Source organism: Panicum virgatum, chromosome 4K (genome assembly GCF_016808335.1).
Source record: "Panicum virgatum strain AP13 chromosome 4K, P.virgatum_v5, whole genome shotgun sequence".
In the NCBI taxonomy this organism is placed as follows: Eukaryota; Viridiplantae; Streptophyta; class Magnoliopsida; order Poales; family Poaceae; genus Panicum; species Panicum virgatum.
The window spans coordinates 46211810-46227769 of NC_053139.1; the positions used below are offsets into that span (position 1 = coordinate 46211810).

General features: G+C 49.2%; 2 protein-coding genes across 2 annotated transcripts; both read left to right on the plus strand.

Moving 5' to 3' along the window:
• The first annotated feature begins 10122 nt into the window (after positions 1-10122).
• LOC120704421 (glycosylinositol phosphorylceramide mannosyl transferase 1-like) lies at positions 10123-15959 on the plus strand. The gene is made up of 8 exons (XM_039988802.1): positions 10123-10894; positions 10985-11360; positions 11548-11711; positions 11845-11915; positions 13809-14906; positions 14980-15148; positions 15297-15369; positions 15579-15959. Exons 1-5 carry the CDS (start codon positions 10620-10622, stop codon positions 13967-13969), a joined length of 1047 nt encoding a protein of 348 aa, XP_039844736.1. The 5' UTR covers positions 10123-10619; the 3' UTR covers positions 13970-14906; positions 14980-15148; positions 15297-15369; positions 15579-15959.
• Positions 14410-15959, plus strand: LOC120704422 (thylakoid lumenal 16.5 kDa protein, chloroplastic-like). The gene is made up of 4 exons (XM_039988803.1): positions 14410-14906; positions 15009-15148; positions 15297-15369; positions 15579-15959. Exons 1-4 carry the CDS (start codon positions 14537-14539, stop codon positions 15686-15688), a joined length of 693 nt encoding a protein of 230 aa, XP_039844737.1. The 5' UTR covers positions 14410-14536; the 3' UTR covers positions 15689-15959.
• Position 15960: the final 1 nt, after the last annotated feature.

Consider the following 15960-nt stretch of genomic DNA (forward strand, 5'->3'; position numbering starts at 1 on the left):
TCCTGAACTAATAGATAGGCTCAAGAAACATTTAGTATTGCCTGTTAACCGAAAACTTGTAACTGTTTAAAACATCTTATGTCGATGGTCACACATCGGTTGTCTCGCTTCTCATATATTATCTCTTTTCTTTTTTACTGGCCAACTCAACGTGTTTGCCTTTTCTCTTTTTTTCTACTGGCCAACTCAACGTGTTGGCCTCTCATGATACAGCCAGATGGATTTTATCGACTTTTGTCATTCGCCCTCCCACATGCTCGGGAAATATTTCTTAAGGTGTTGGCCATTGACAGCCACAGGAAACTTGACATCAACCAACTCCTCAAGCATGTAGGCATTTCCAGGCAAAACCTGATCAACCTTGTACGGCCCGTGCCAAGTTGGAGACCACTTGCCATATTTTCTATCTTTGGTTCCCAATGGTAACACTGCCTCCCAAACTAGGTCTCCAACCTGGAATTCTTTCGGCCTGACCTTTTTGTTGTATGCACGAGCAACTTTAGCCTTGTTTTCCTTAATCTTCTCCAACGACCAAAGTCTCAGCTCTGTAAGATCTTCGACGTTGTCGCTCATCAAGGTTGCATACTCTTCAGCTGATAGATCATTCTGAAACTGAACACGCCTTGATCCGGCCGTAATCTCCCATGGTAACACAGCATCTTGGCCGTAGACCAAGTGGTATGGTGACGTCTTGATGGATCCATGACATGAGATACGATATGCCCACAAAGCTTCTGACAACACCTCATGCCAGCGCCTAGGATATTCAAAGATCTTTCTCTTGATCAGCTTGATAAGGCTTTGGTTGGATGCTTCAGCCTGTCTATTAGCCTGGGCATAATATGGAGATGATCTGATCAGCTTAATCCCCATATCATCAGCAAATTTCCTAAATTCCTCCGATATAAAGACCGATCCTCCATCGGTCGTGATGGTCTGAGGGATCCCAAACCTATGAATAATGTGCTCTTTGACGAAACTGATCACATCTTTTGATGCCACTGATCTCATGGGTACCGCTTCCACCCATTTTGTGAAATAATCCATGACAGCTAAAACCCATTGGTGACCTTTGCTAGACGGCGGGTTAATCTGGCCAATCATATCCATGGCCCAACCCCTGAACGACCACGGCTTAATAATAGGATTCATTACTGACGCCGGCACTATCTGAATCTTGCCGAATCTCTAACATGCCTGACATCCCTTGTAATATTTGAAGCAATCTTCAAGCATGGTAGGCCAGTAATATCCCGATCGCCTAATCAGCCATTTCATCTTATGAGCCGATTGATGAGTGCCGCATGCACCTTCATGAATCTCATGCAAAAGCCGATTCGACTCTGCAGGTCCTATACATTTAAGCAGCAGCCCTTCCAAAGTCTTGTACAACATGTTGTCCCCAATCAGAACATACTTCATGGCTTTGAGTCTTATCCTTCTGGGTGCCCCCCGAGCCGAATCCTTCAAATAATTGAAGATATCGGCTCTCCAGTCTCCGGGTTCTAGAAACTAAACCTCTACATCGACTCCATCGGCTGTTTCCTTGTAACCGGAAGCCATCTGTGCCAAATCATTGGCTCCATTGTTCAGAGTTCTGCGTATCCAGTGGAAATTAATGTACCTGAATTGTGACATCAACTCACGGCATTGCATCCATATTGGGAAAAGAGCCTCGCTCTCACATTTATATTCTTTCGTGAGCTGAGAAATCACCAATTTCGAATCCCCAAATATTTCCACTGCCTCTGCACTAGCTTCCAAGAGTAATTCCATCCCTCTGCACACAGCTTCATATTCTACTAAATTATTGGTGCATGGAGCAGTCATTTTGATGGAAAAAGAATAAGTCACCCCTTGCGGTGATACCAACAGAATTCCCACGCCGCATCCATCATCACATGCCGATCCGTCAAAAAACATGGCCCAGGCTCGTATAAACAGTGCAGCTATACCGGTGCTGACCCTGTCTGCCACGAGATCCGCCAGTGCTTGTCCTTTGACTGCCTTCGCAGGCTGATATCGGATATCGAACTCCGATAATGCAAACATCCACTTCCCGAGCCGTCCTTTCAGAACTGGAGCCGACAACATATACTTTATGACGTCTGATTTGCAGATGACAATCGTTTCCGCCGAGAGCAAAATATGACGAAGCTTTGTGCATGTAAAGAATAAACAGAGGCAAAGCTTCTCGATCTCAAGGTACCTTGTCTCGCCGTCTAACATGCGCCTGCTGAGGTAGAGAACCACCCTCTCCTGGCCATCGTGCTTCTGAACCAATACTGAAGCAATGGAAGTGTCACCCACGGACAGGTACACGTAGAAAGGCCTATCTTGCTGGGGTGGAACCAACACTGGAGGCTTCGATAGATATTCCTTGATTTCATCAAAAGCCTTCTGTTGTTCTGCCCCCCAGCGAAACTCAGCAACGGACTTGATTTTCACCAGACCCATGAACGGCTCGATGCGCCTAGACAGATTGGAGATAAATCGTCTGACAAAGTTGATTTTGCCGTTGAGCTTTTGTAACTCCTTCGTAGTAGGCGGTGTCATTGTCCTTACGGCTTCTTGACTCTTCAAGCCGATCTCGATTCCCCTCTCGTGCACCAGGAATCCTAAGAACTGACCGGCTGATACACCAAAGGCACATTTCTTTGGGTTCATTTTGAGCCCAAACTTCCGAGTCCGCTCCAAGACCTGACGCAAATCTTCCAGATGTCCCCCAGCCGATGTGGACTTGACCACGACATCATCAATGTAGATTTCCACCAACTTACCGATGAGATCATGAAAAATGTAATTCATGGCACGTTGATATGTTGCACCGGTATTTTTCAATCCAAAGGTCATGACCAAGTACTCGAACAACCCGACAGCACCTGGTACTCTGAACGCGGTCTTGTGTACATCCTCTGGGGCCATAAAAATCTGATTGTAGCCAGCATTACCATCCATAAAACTCATCGTCTTATGACCAGCTGCTGCGTTGATCAACGTTTCTGCAACAAGCATCGGATATTCATCTTTTGGCGTTGCTCTGTTGAGGTCTCTGAAATCCACGCAGACTCGCCATCGGCCATCTTTCTTTTGTACAGGGACCACGCTGGAGATCCACTCCGCATACCGACAAGGCCTGATGAATCCTGCATCCAGCATCTTTTGCACTTTTTTCTTAACCTCCTCCAGGACTTCGGCCTTCATCTGCCGTGCTGGTTGCTGAAACGGCCGAAATCCCTTCTTGAGCGGGAGCCGATACTCTACGATATTTCTATCCAGACCGGGCATCTCAGTATAATCCCATGCAAAACAATCCCGGTACTCTTTCAACAGTGCTATCATTTGTTCACGCAAGATCGGGTCTAACTTTTTGCTGATAAATGTCGGTCGCGGCTTATCCCCGGGACCGATATCGACTTCCTCCAAATCGTCAGCAGACGTAAACCCGTACCCTAACTTGCCACCGTTTGAAAGATCGACATCGACAGCAAACACAGAGAGATAACAAGAAAAATTTTCCGGCCAACCGCATGGGCTGGCCGTTCCCATATTCCCATTATTACTCAAAACTGAATGCTCAGCAAAGGCCATTGTTTGTACATGATGTGACAATTGTAACCCCAAGTATATATTACTCATTTTTTGGGGCCGGTCGCTGGGACCGGCCTCTTTAACCTTGCTGGATTCTGTAGCTTGCTAGGATGTGTCTACTCTGTGAGGCCAGTGGATAAGACCAGCCTCAGTCTGTTTTTTGTCGCTTCAATCCGATCACAGTCCTCCAGCGCGATCCCTGAGATCGGCTCTTGCCCTTCCGCATCCCAGGCGTTCATGTCTGCAAGCGAAACCTCGCTGGAATCATCTGCATGGACCACCTCCACTTCATCGCCATCCCACTGGACCAAACACTGGTGCATCGTGGAAGGAACACAACAATTCGCGTGAATCCAATCCCTCCCAAGCAGCACTGTGTATGTACACTTACTGTTGACGATGAAAAATGATGTTGGAACAGTCTTGCGGCCGACTGTCAACTCCACATTGAGGACACCCTGTGCCTCCGACGGCTGACCGTTGAAATCATTGAGCGTCACATTGGTCTTGATAAGATCAGCAGTGGAACGACCCAGTCGGCGCAGCACTGAGTACGGCATCAGGTTGACTGCGGCGCCAGTGTCGACCAGCATTCTGTTCACATGTTTGCCATTGATGAATCCCTTGAGATACAACCCCTTCAGGTGTTTGTAGCTTTTCTCTTTGGGCTTCTCAAAGACAATCGGCTGTGGGCCGAGATCCAGCTGCACGATGGCCAATTCTTCCGGTTGGGGCGCCCGAAACTCCGACGGGAGCACGAACACCATGTTCACATCAGCCGATGGCTTCTCATCGGCTCTTGGCTGCTTGGGGCGCCACTCCCTCCTCGGAGGGCGCCTTTCCACCCTTTGCGGGCTCCTGACTTGTTCTGCGAGATCCGGATGCGCTTTCCTCAGCACGTCAAGGTACTTCTTTTCCGCCTCTTCGAGATTGCGTAGGCGCTGCACTCTAAGCTTCTGGATGGCCACCTCACACGGTCATCGCGATGTGTTCTGGGCCCCCAGCGCTGGAACACCGATGTCTCGCCTTGATGGCGTTCCCGAGGCCTGCACTCCAAGCAATCATCTATAGTAGGCAATCGGCTCATGCCGGAGTTCCAACAGTACCTGAAGAACGGGCAATGCCAGTGATCGCGTATAGACTGGCGCCTCCCCAGCGTCCTCCCTGTGCGGTGCTCGTACTCCTCCTCCTCCGATTCATATCGGCGGTGCAACTTGTACTGGTACTGGTATTTTTCCAGAAGCCGATTGGAAGCTGGGAGCTGGTTGCGGATGTGACGCACTTGTTCTTTAGTGACATATTGTTGCTCTGGCTTGTCTTCATCCTGGGGCCGTTTGCCAGAAGCGGCCTCTCTCCTCTGCTCGTCACGGCGGCGCATGGGTCCCGCCATGTTGATATGGAATGCCAAATTCTGGCCCTCGGATCCGAAATCTGACAGCTCCACCACGTTAGCTTGTGGGAACGGTTGACTGTCCACTTTCATCGTGTGTTGGGCCAGAATTAATCGGCCCTGCTCGATAGCCGATTGGATTTGCAGTAGTTTGTGGCATGGGTGAACGAGTGGTGCCACTTGCAGTACAGCCTCCCCTGCAGCTCTTGTGTCGTTTGTAGCTTGTGACTCTCTGGGAGCTTCAACTACTTTTCCTTGAGCAGTAGATCGAATATCTGCTTTGCCTTGGCCACATCAAAGTCAAAGCCCTTCACAAGCCCCTTCAGTTTGACCCATTTGCACGGGACGGGGTTTGCCCCCCGGGTCCACTCTGCTACAGCCTCTTCTTGTTCCTCGCCAGAATCATCGGAATCATCAGCTTGGGCCATATTAACATGGCGCTTGAACTTTTCTTGGTACAGATCAGGGTGGTAGTGTTCATATGCCGTAAGGTTCTGCACCATGTGTGCCAGAGAGGTGAATTCCAACTGAAAAGCCAGAACTGCCAAATCAACCGCTTCCTTTTCTGTTATGCGCGACGTGTAGCATCGGTTCTTGACCTCTCGGAAGCGCTGCACGTACTCTGAAACACTTTCCCCTCGCTTCTGCCTGACTTGAGCGAGGTCAGCAATCCCAGCTTTAGCAGCCTCTGAATGATACTGGGTGTGAAACTGATCTTCCAGCTGCCTCCAAGTCTGGATCGAATCTGGAGGCAATGATGTGTACCATCCAAAAGCTGAACTCGTGAGAGACTGGGAGAAGAAACGGACCCTCAGCGGATCCGATACTGAGATCATCCCAAGCTGCGTTTGGTATCGGCTCACGTGCTCAATGGAGCTGGCCCCTTCTGATCCGCTGAACTTGGTGAACTCTGGGAGCCGATACTTGGGTGGCAACGGGATCAAGTCATAATCACTTGGATACGGCTTGGAATAGCCGATCGCCTTTCTCTTGGGCAGGATGCCAAACTGGTCCCTTAGTATTGCACTGACCTGCTCCACACTAAGAACTCCTGGGGCCGAGGGCTCAGCACTCGGCCCGGTAGCGTACTTTGCCAGCCATGCCTGTTTCTCTGCATCTGCTCCTGAGGCTCCAATACCCACCAGCTGTCCCACGCGCGTTGCACTGATATTGTCAGGTATGTACACGCACGTGTAGCCATGTGGGATCTCCTTGGGCGGTTCGCTCAGGAACTGTCCTTCAACGGGGTCACCGCCGATCTTGTGGACGACATAGATCGGCGAACTTTGCTGTCCTGCTGCCGCGAGCGAGTAGGACACTGGCGGCCTAGATTGCAATGCAGCTTCCCCCCTGTGGCTCCCCAAAATTGGACCCGATGGGGAGTACTGGTTCTTGATCACCTCCTGGACAACGCGATGTGCCACGCGCTCAAGCTCGTTCACCAGGCTTTCTGAGTGCCAATGGAGCGTATGAGCCACCATATAGTTCATCTCCTGGCGTAGGGCCCTGGTTCGCTCCTCTAACGGCATGGACAGATCAACGTTGTCGAGAGCGCCCTCTGGTGAGAACCCCTTCCACCTGATGCAATGGTTGCGGGTCCTCTCAAAAGAGCCGATGAGATCCGCTTCGAACTGAGCTTTGACCTCATCGTATTTTTGCTTATGTTCTGGAGTCAGCTCTTCATACGTGACAGGTTTGGTGACCGGCGGAACAGGAACTTGGTCTTGAGGTCCAGTCATCTTTGCAGCGGGCGTTGTTATTGATGAAGGTCCCACCGGGCGTGCCAGAATGTGTTGTCGGTCAAAACCCACCGGCGAGTAGCGACAGGCAACACGAAGAGCCGGGAGGTTGCCGGAGCGCTGGCAGGCACTGCTTCCTCGGACAATGGCCCGCAATCCGGCACACGCCGAAGATTCCGGAGAATGTAAGGCGTGCCACCTGACCTATACCCGATCAGGAAGGTGCGAACGTGCTTTAAACGATTTGCCTGCATGCACAAACACGTGTAAACATTAGTCCGAGCCGTGGTCGGCTCCCCGGGACGACTCTTGCATCGGCTTTCAAAGAGCCGATCGAGTCCCGGTGTCAGATTGGATCTGCATCTATCCGGATATTGATGAATAAAGCAAATAATTATGGAAAACTTGCTTCAATTAAACCTAGCTAATCCGATCCACGACGGCAAAAGCTTCACCACTAGATCGGAACGTCCTACACGTAACTAGGCCTAGCGAACACAACAGATAACTAAACCATAACAAAAAACAAAGGCCTAAGAACTAGCAAAAACCGATTCCCGGAACAATCCCTATCAAGGCTAAGGTAAAGCATCTATTACATCACCGGAACATCCAATCCGTTTGTAGGGCCTAACCTAGCAGATATTGAGCTAATTCTTGTAAAATAAGAACAAACCATAACAGATTGGATCTACTAGATAGAAAAGAAGTAAGGTGTTAACTCTATGCAACTAATCCTCTACGATGAGGACTAGCTTAAGATCAAGCATGAACACATAGAGAAAACATGATATTCGTAGATGGTAAACAATAAGAGCATGGTAGATCTACTAATAGACATGCTACGAACATCAAGATAACTAGCACTACTCGCCATAAAAAACGCTTCAGTACGAGTAATACCAAGGTAAAGGTAAGAACAATGCTGCCCTAATCGCAAGAAGACGATCAGGGCAGCATGGCGCTTACTTGGATGAAAACCCTAGAATTAGAGGCGGTGTTGCGCCAAGGTGTTGTTGCAAAACGTGATGACGTTCTCCTCTTTACGAATATCATAGGGTACATATTTATAGTCCGAAGACTTGGGAAACAATCTAAACTAATGTGTCCATATCGGACTCTATCTCTAACTCAATCTAAACTGAATCTAAAGATACATGGCCCACAGGGCCCAAATGCTCACGCAGGAGCCGATTCGTAAGTCTTCTTCAATCTCTTCATTAAGTCCAACTCACTCGCGGCCCATTAATTAACCCTGTTAATTTATGGCGATAACATGGGGACATGCTGCAGTTCTTCAGCTGCACGGTCTTCCCCAAAGTAAACTTCCGATTTACCGTACCAACACCAAGAACACGCGCATGCGATCCGTTCCCTATCAGCAAGGAGGAAGTCCCGCCGTCCTGGTAGAAGAAAACAAAAAAGCATCAGCGCAAACATGAATATTAGCACCAGTGTCAACCCACCATTCGGGTGAACAAAAAACGGAAAGAATTGTAGGTAATAAATTACCGTACCCCTATGTTCCTCCAGGCTCGCTAATGACCATGTTGGCGGAGTTGTTGCCTTTGCGGTTCGGACACTTTGCAGCAAAGTGTTCTGTACTAGCGCACACATAGCAAGCTCCCTTCTTCTTCTTCTTCTTTTTCTTGAAGGTGGTTGTCTGTTTAGTCTTTGGTTGGTTCTGCGGTGGCTTTTTCTTGTTCTTGTGGGAGTTGTTCTTCTGAACAAGATTGGCGCTAGAAGCACCCACATATGTCCTTTGCTCTCTCCTTCTCCTCAACATCAAGAGTCCCTATGAGTCCATCTATGGTGAACTCCTGTCTCTTGTGTTTTAGAGAAGTAGCAAAGTCCCTCCAAGAAGGTGACAGCTTAGAGATAATACCTCCGGTCACAAACTTATTGGGTAACACACACGGGGACTCTTTGCTACAATTTTTGAGATCTTTTACCAGAGTATGTATTTCATGAGCCTGTTCCACCACAGAACAGTTTTCGACCATCCTATATTCAAGGAACTGCTCCATCGTATACAACTCACTGCCGGCGTCAGACACTCCATATTGAGCTTCAAAAGCATCCCACAACGCTTTGCCAGTTGGCAGCCGGACATAGGAATCCACCAGGTTTTCACCGAGAACACTAATGACCAAGCCTCGAAAGAGGGTATCAGCCTCATCGAATGCACTCCCTTCCTCTGGAGTGAACTGTTCAGACTTACCCTCTTTTACATGGATCACTTTCGATATTGTTAACCATAGTATAAATCGCTCTTGCCAACGTTTGTAATTTGAACCATCAAAAGGTGGTGGTTTGATTGATGCAGCAAAGCTAGATACCGAAAGCCTATTAACAAATTCAGGTTTTTGGATTGTTAGATAACTAGGCAATTTTCGGTATATTTTAATTTCAAATATTACTAGCAATTTCATGGCATAAATGAGTGATAATGTGTGAATAAGATATGTGCATGTGTTCATGTTATTCTTAAATAAGCATGAACAAAAAGTTGAACCAAAATAGATTTAGAGTGTACCCCAAGGCGGGACCAGTGCCGGAGGCACTGGTTGCGCCGTTACCGGCTGTAATAGACATGCTATTCGACTGGCCTTGCCTGAAGTAGCAGAACGATGTCGATGCAGGGAGAGGTTCGCAGTGCAGTCCCACGAACGGTCACCAGGAAGCAGACGAAGTAGTCATTCGTTCATGCCGGGAAGTAGACGAAGTAGTCGTTAGTTCACGCCGGGAAGTAGAAGAAGTAGTCGTTCGTTCACGCCGGGAAGTACGATCAGGGAGCGAGTAGTCGCGTCAAGACGCTCCCCAAAAACCTGATTGTCCGCGTCGCATGCAGGACCTTCAGCGAGCAGAGGTTCCGGAGGCCTGCTCTCGCTAGAGCTGTGCGCGCAGCACTAGCGATGGGAACGGCAGAAAGCAGCAGAGGGAGAAGGGAGAGATCTCCTAAGCAGGAGTACCTGGATCAAGTGCTGAAGTGTGTGTATATGAGAGGAGGTAGGGGTGGTTTATATAGGCGTGGAGGTGCCTCAGGTTCAACGAACCTGGACGTCGTAAAGAGCTTTGATGAGCGGCAGTTACTGGTGTGATTCTCTGGTCATTACTATCAACGTTTATTCTCTGTTTTAATGTTCTTAACAGCAAAACGTTCTTCTTAACAGCTCGCGTGTGGTTCACCGACCTCTTCTTACCAGCTTCATAAGTGGTGTACATGAAGTCTACCCTTTAAATCGGTTGAGATCCTCATCAAATCCCGGTACGGAATTAAGCAATTTATTTCGTAGCATTTAATAGTAGATTTTAAATTTTTTTATTATATTTATTAAAATAAATGTGCCAAGCCCATAGTTACGACCAGAGGTCCCGTCCAAGACGCATCCATACGTATCCATCGGAGATTGTTCAAAAACAACGCCTGCAGGTTCCAGCTTCGCTGTCCGTACGGTACCTCCCTTCCAGCGGTCACCGGTCGTCGCTCCAGCCGCCACCGCCCACCGGGCCGGAGCACCACCGCGCATCCGCCACCGGGGCACCTTGCGCCAAGATAAAGAGGCTTCTTTGCCTCTCCCCGGGTTCCATTCCATTCAAAAGGCAACCGCTTGCTTGGCTGGCTAGCCCAGGTGCCTTCTCGCTGCCCGCCGCGGCGCCGCCAACCTCCACTTGCAGAAGCAGAGAGGGCCACCGCGAGAGATCTCACCGTCCCCAGCCACCACCTTCTCCTCCTCCTCGTACTAGCTGCTCGTACCCGCGTTCGGACTCCTACTCCAACCCGAAGGCCGTAACCTGTAGCCGCGCCACCCCCGCGCCGGACCCAATCCGGGGACGCCACGCTCGCCGCGCGCCTCCGCCACCTCGTATCAGTTGCTGCGTGCGAGGTGTGTTAGCCCATGCCCTGGATGACCAAGTTGCTGCTCCAGCTTCAGGCGGCGGCGGCGGACAGGAGGCACGGCCTCGGCCTCAGCCTCGGCTTCGGCCCGGGGCGCGGCCGTCGCCACCCGCAGACGCCCCGCCACGCTCCCGCCGCCGGCAGATTCTCCCCGGCAACGGCATGCCTCACCCTCTGCCTCCTCGCCGTCGCCGCCGCCGCCACCACGCTCGCGGTCGCGCTGCACCGCCAAAGCCCCGACCCCGCAGCCGTCGCCGGCCCCGCCGCCTCGCCGCGGTAAGCGTCCATTCCCGACCGCTGACCATTCCCCTGCTGCTCCCCCCATGCTAGCCACTCACGCCCTCCAACGCGGCTTCCTGCCTGCAGCGGCTTCTCGGTGGTGATCAACACGTGGCGGCGCCACGCGCTCCTGCGGAGGTCCGTCGCGCACTACGCCGCCTGCGCGGGCGTCGAGGCCGTCCACGTCGTGTGGAGCGAGCCGCGGCCGCCGCCGGAGACCCTGCGCCGGGGCGTCCTCGTCAACGGCACCCGGCGCGGCACCGTGCGGTTCGAGATCAACGAGGCCGACAGCCTCAACAACAGGTTCAGGCCCATCCGGAGCCTCGGCACGGACGCCGTCTTCTCCGTCGACGACGACCTCATCGTCCCGTGCTCCACGCTCCGGTTCGCCTTCGACGTGTGGCAGAGCGCGCCATCTGCCATGGTGGGCTTTGTGCCGCGGATGCACTGGCTTGCTGACCCGGTAATAATCATGCAATTCGTAACAATCATACTGGATTTGTTTGATTGGATTGGGAGTAGGAGTGCTCTACATTCAAAATTGATTGTTTTTTTTTGTTTCACGCATAATTAAATATATTTGAATTTTACATTCAAAATTGGGAGTAGGAGTATGTTGATTTTCTTATTTGGAGTTGTTGCTTGTGCAGAGAGGCAGTACAAAGGAATACCGATATGGAAGCTGGTGGTCAGTTTGGTGGACAGGCACATACAGCATGGTTCTTTCCAAAGCGAGTTTCTTCCACAGGCAGTACTTGGATCTGTATACAAACAACATGCTACCGTCAATTCGCAAATATGTGGATGAAAATAGGTGCACTTCCAATCTTACAGCTTCATCATTTTTTGATAAAAAGTTGCTTTCAGTTACATGATGGTGTTGTCTATGATTGGATTATGGTAGCTCCATGTAGATCTAATCTTTTTGGTACGCTAACGCCTGGCAGGAATTGTGAGGATATTGCAATGTCTTTTCTTGTTGCAAATCATTCTGGAGCTCCACCAATATGGGTACAAGGTGAGTGAGCACCCTTCTGGATGATAAGTAAAGTTCTTGCGCACCATCTTTCCTCTTTCGAGAAACTCATACACACTAATTTAGTTCAATTTTAATTCACTTGCTGCATCGAGAAATTTCATCTTTTGGGTATGGGTTTCGTCCGGCGAGCTTCTGGCATCCTTTGTGACAAGATGATGCCACAAAAACTAAAAGGCAAATTCTATAGGACAGCAATTCGTCCGGCGATGTTATACGGTGCTGAATGTTGGCCTACAAAAAGGCGACATGTCCAGCAACTGAGTGTAGCAGAGACGCAGATGTTGCGGTGGTTTTGCGGGCACACAAGGAGGGATAGAGTCCGGAACGAAGTTATTCGGGATATGGTCGGGGTGGCACCAATTGAGGAGAAACTTACCTAGCATCGGCTGAGATGGTTTGGACATGTCCAACGAGGGCCTCCTGAGGCGCCGGTGCGTAATGGGGTTCTTGAGCGGGTCGATAATGTAAAGAGGGGTAGAGGTAGACCTAAACTTATGTGGGATGAGTCGGTTAAGAGAGACCTTAAGGATTGGAATATCTCTAAAGAGATAGCTTTGGATAGGAGTGCTTGGAGACTAGCTATCAATGTGCCTGAACCTTGAACTTATTTCTTTCGGGTTTCATCTCTAGCCTACCCCAACTTGCTTGGGAAAAAAGGCTATGTTGTTGTTGTTGTTGTTGTTGTTGTTGTTGTTGTTGGGTATGGGTTTCCTCAATGGCAGCATGACGACTTCTGATAGCACCAAAAGTCAAAATATCTATAGATAGTCTGTGTTTGCCTTTTTGTTTGCCCCTGCAGCGTAGGACCTTGTCCCTTGTTTAGACGACCATAACGTTCCATGCTCTTGTACTTACACCTAGGAGAGCTGGGCTGGTCCTGACCTTCGGAGGGGCCGGGGCAAGATAAATTTTGGGGCCCTCGGTATGACTCACTAAACACAAAGAAGAAAATGTTGTTGAAGTTCTCGTTTTGTGAAAAGAGGTAGCGCAAAATACATCGTAATAATGAGCTAGTAAACTACAACTACTAATTGTTCACCAGCAATATTAATCAGTACGTCTTAGGAATATGTAGTGTGTTAGACTCAGTGCTGAAGCATGATTTGTCAGAATAAAGTCTAACAAGTAATTACAGAAAACCAGGAACAAGTGTGCTACGAGTGTGCATCCAACTACATCTGAACAATTTTACAGAACTGGTCGCAATAACTTGGAAGTTGGAATCCTAACCCCCTTCTCCCTAAGCCAGTGCCCAGAGTCAAATAGACAATTCTAACAGAGATCTAGATCTAGAACCAAAACGAATTCATTGTCGATCCAGATCTAATATCAGGTACCAATAATGCTGCATATTCATGTGGTACTTAAGTGGTATATAGTCATAAATAAAGAACAAAAGGTCAAGAAATTATCCTCCATTAGAGAACACAGATAAAGTAGGCAGGAGGGAGATGGCCGGGATGGGGGTTCTGTTTGACCACATGGGTCGTTACCTGACTGTGTTGAAACTTAACAATAGATCAAGCCACTTTCAGTTTAATAATTTCCTAAAACCACCTAGCCTTGAAGCGTGGACTCTGGACTGGTAAAGCAGCAAGTTGCGGTAACTTGTCTGAAACTTTCACCGGCTTCTTTCTTCTGGGTCGTTACTCATAGTGTTACTTGAGCTGGAAAGAACTTTGCATAATAATGTGTTGAAAGAAACCAAAAAGGGTTGGTCTGACGTCAATCTAGAAACACAAAGTAGCTGGCCACAGAAGCATAAGAGGACATGTGCATATCGAGATGGCTCATATGCTATCCAGCCTGTCATTGGTCTCATCAGGACTCATGAGCCTCTTGCTCACATTCATGCCCTTGTTATTACCGCAGGAAGGATATTTGAGATTGGATCGACCGGCATCAGCAGTTTGAAGGGCCATAGTTTGCAGAGATCCAGATGCCTCAACACATTTGCTGCCATGTATGGCCACATGCCTCTTGTAGCCACCACAGTCAAGGCTGTTGACAGCCGCAGGAGCTGGTTCTGGTGACATGCCTCTTGTTTGGCCCTGTTATCTCCTTTTTGTTTCATTTTTTAATTTTACTTAGGTGCTGCCTAGCCATATTACAAGGCTAGCGTGTTTGTGCATAATTCATCATCAGCACCTAAGAACACAGGTTGGATTGTACACGCTGAAAGTAGAACACAGTGACCATATTCAAATTCACATTATTGATGGAGTTAGTACTGTAGCTAGTAATCTTTGTGAAAGGAAGGAGATTGTTCATGGTCATGGATGTCAGTAATTAGTTCACTGTTTTTTTTCTGGTGGTGTTCAGTGCGACTATGTTGTGCCACGGGCAACTGGCAAAGAGCCTGTTGCTGTATTGCTGTTCAGTGCTTACCACTATACTAACAAAAGCTAACTCATGTGTGGTTGTGACGGCCGAAGGAAGATAGCGAGGATAAGGAGACTCTTCCATTGGGCCAGCGTGCCTGTTTCCTTCGTGTTCTGTCCCCAACCTCTAGTACCTGCCTCTTTCTTTCCTCTTCCTCTTGCTGCTGCTTCCTGCTTCCTGGGGGAGAACAAGAAGAGATTCTCCTGACACGATCGCCAATGGTGGCCATTGCTACCGAGGCATGGGCGCTCGCCGGATGTGGCGCGGCGGCGCAGGAGTTGCCGGTGCAGCAGCTCCCTCCTGCCGCAGCAAACAGGACCAAGAAAGCCCTATCGCTCAGAGGCGTCAGCAGCAGCGGCGGAGGCCAGGACTGGCGTGAGGCCGTCGTCGTCGGCCGGCGGAGCGGCCTGGCGTCGTGCGTGCTCGCCGCCCTCGCGGCCTCGTTCTCCCCGCTCGCCGGCGACCGCCCCGCGCGGGCCATGGTTCTTGAGGAAGACGAAGACATCGAGCTGCTGGAGCGCGTGAAGGAGGACAGGAAGAAGCGGCTGCAGAAGCAAGGGGTCATCAGCTCCTCAGGCACCGAGACTGGTCTGTCATTGAGATTACTTGCCCTTCATCTCATGAAGTTGAACTTTTTGTTCCTGAATCTTTGCAGTAGCAGTAATGCTGTGGTTTGACTACAAACCACAGAGTATTTGCAGGACCTCATCTACAAGTTGAGCAAAGTTGGGCAGGCCATTGACAAGGACGATCTCCCAGCCGCAAGCAGTGTCCTGGGCCCAAGCCCAGATACCCAGTGGGTGCAGAACATCAATGCAGCTTTCTCCAAGGTTAGTCAGCCATCCATCCTGATCCTTGATTTTTTTTTGACACCTCCTGATCCTTGATTTGCTTCTCTCTTAATGGAGACTGCTGTTTCATTCTCTTCTCAACATCTTACATTTTCTTCACCTGTTTCTGTCGCTGTCTATCATACAGTTCAGCTCAAGCCCAGAGGAGAGGAGCATGGTGGATAGCTTCAACTCCTCCTTGGCCTCACTGTTTACATCAGGTACAGGAATTGTCGTATGATCTGTAGGTCTACTGCTAGATCTTTATCTGAACTTTTATTACCTGAACCATACTTGAACATTCTGCTTCAACAGATCCATGCTTTTTGTGACGCATGAATCTTAAATGTAAAACCTTGAATTGAATAATTTTTTCCCCTATCGAAAGAAAAAATGAATCTGAAATGTCTCATGTACCCTCTCGTTGCAGTGAACAAGCTTGATGGTGAATCCTCCAAGTCGGCGTTTGTGTCGTCAGCGACAGCGTTGGAGAAATGGATAGCGTTAGCCGGACTGAGTGGCCAGCTCAAAGGCTTCTGATATGCGAGTGAAGTGGCTTCCTGACGAATACCTGGATGCTCCTCCTGGCTGAGACGTATTGATTCGGCACGTGTGAATCTTCTAAAGAGGGCACCGTAAATCCGTAACCGAGATCTGAGTTCATTCAGACAAGCATGTGAGAAGAATGGGTACTGCTTCTGTTCGTCTCCACTTGGAGAACAGCAACATTCTCATCAAGAAATTGGAATTATTTGCGATGTATTGTGACACTAATAGGAAATGAAGCAAAAGTTGTTTTTGTTTGGTTGTAG

Bases quoted from the DNA above. Each gene is read 5' to 3' on its own strand.
- LOC120704421 (XM_039988802.1), top strand. From the start codon at position 10,620: ATGCCCTGGATGACCAAGTTGCTGCTCCAGCTTCAGGCGGCGGCGGCG. The intron at 10,895-10,984 runs GTAAGCGTCCAT...TCCTGCCTGCAG, and splicing joins GGCCCCGCCGCCTCGCCGCG to CGGCTTCTCGGTGGTGATCA. The intron at 11,712-11,844 runs GTGCACTTCCAA...AACGCCTGGCAG, and splicing joins AAATATGTGGATGAAAATAG to GAATTGTGAGGATATTGCAA.
- LOC120704422 (XM_039988803.1), top strand. From the start codon at position 14,537: ATGGTGGCCATTGCTACCGAGGCATGGGCGCTCGCCGGATGTGGCGCG. The intron at 14,907-15,008 runs GTCTGTCATTGA...TACAAACCACAG, and splicing joins CTCCTCAGGCACCGAGACTG to AGTATTTGCAGGACCTCATC. The intron at 15,149-15,296 runs GTTAGTCAGCCA...TCTATCATACAG, and splicing joins TCAATGCAGCTTTCTCCAAG to TTCAGCTCAAGCCCAGAGGA.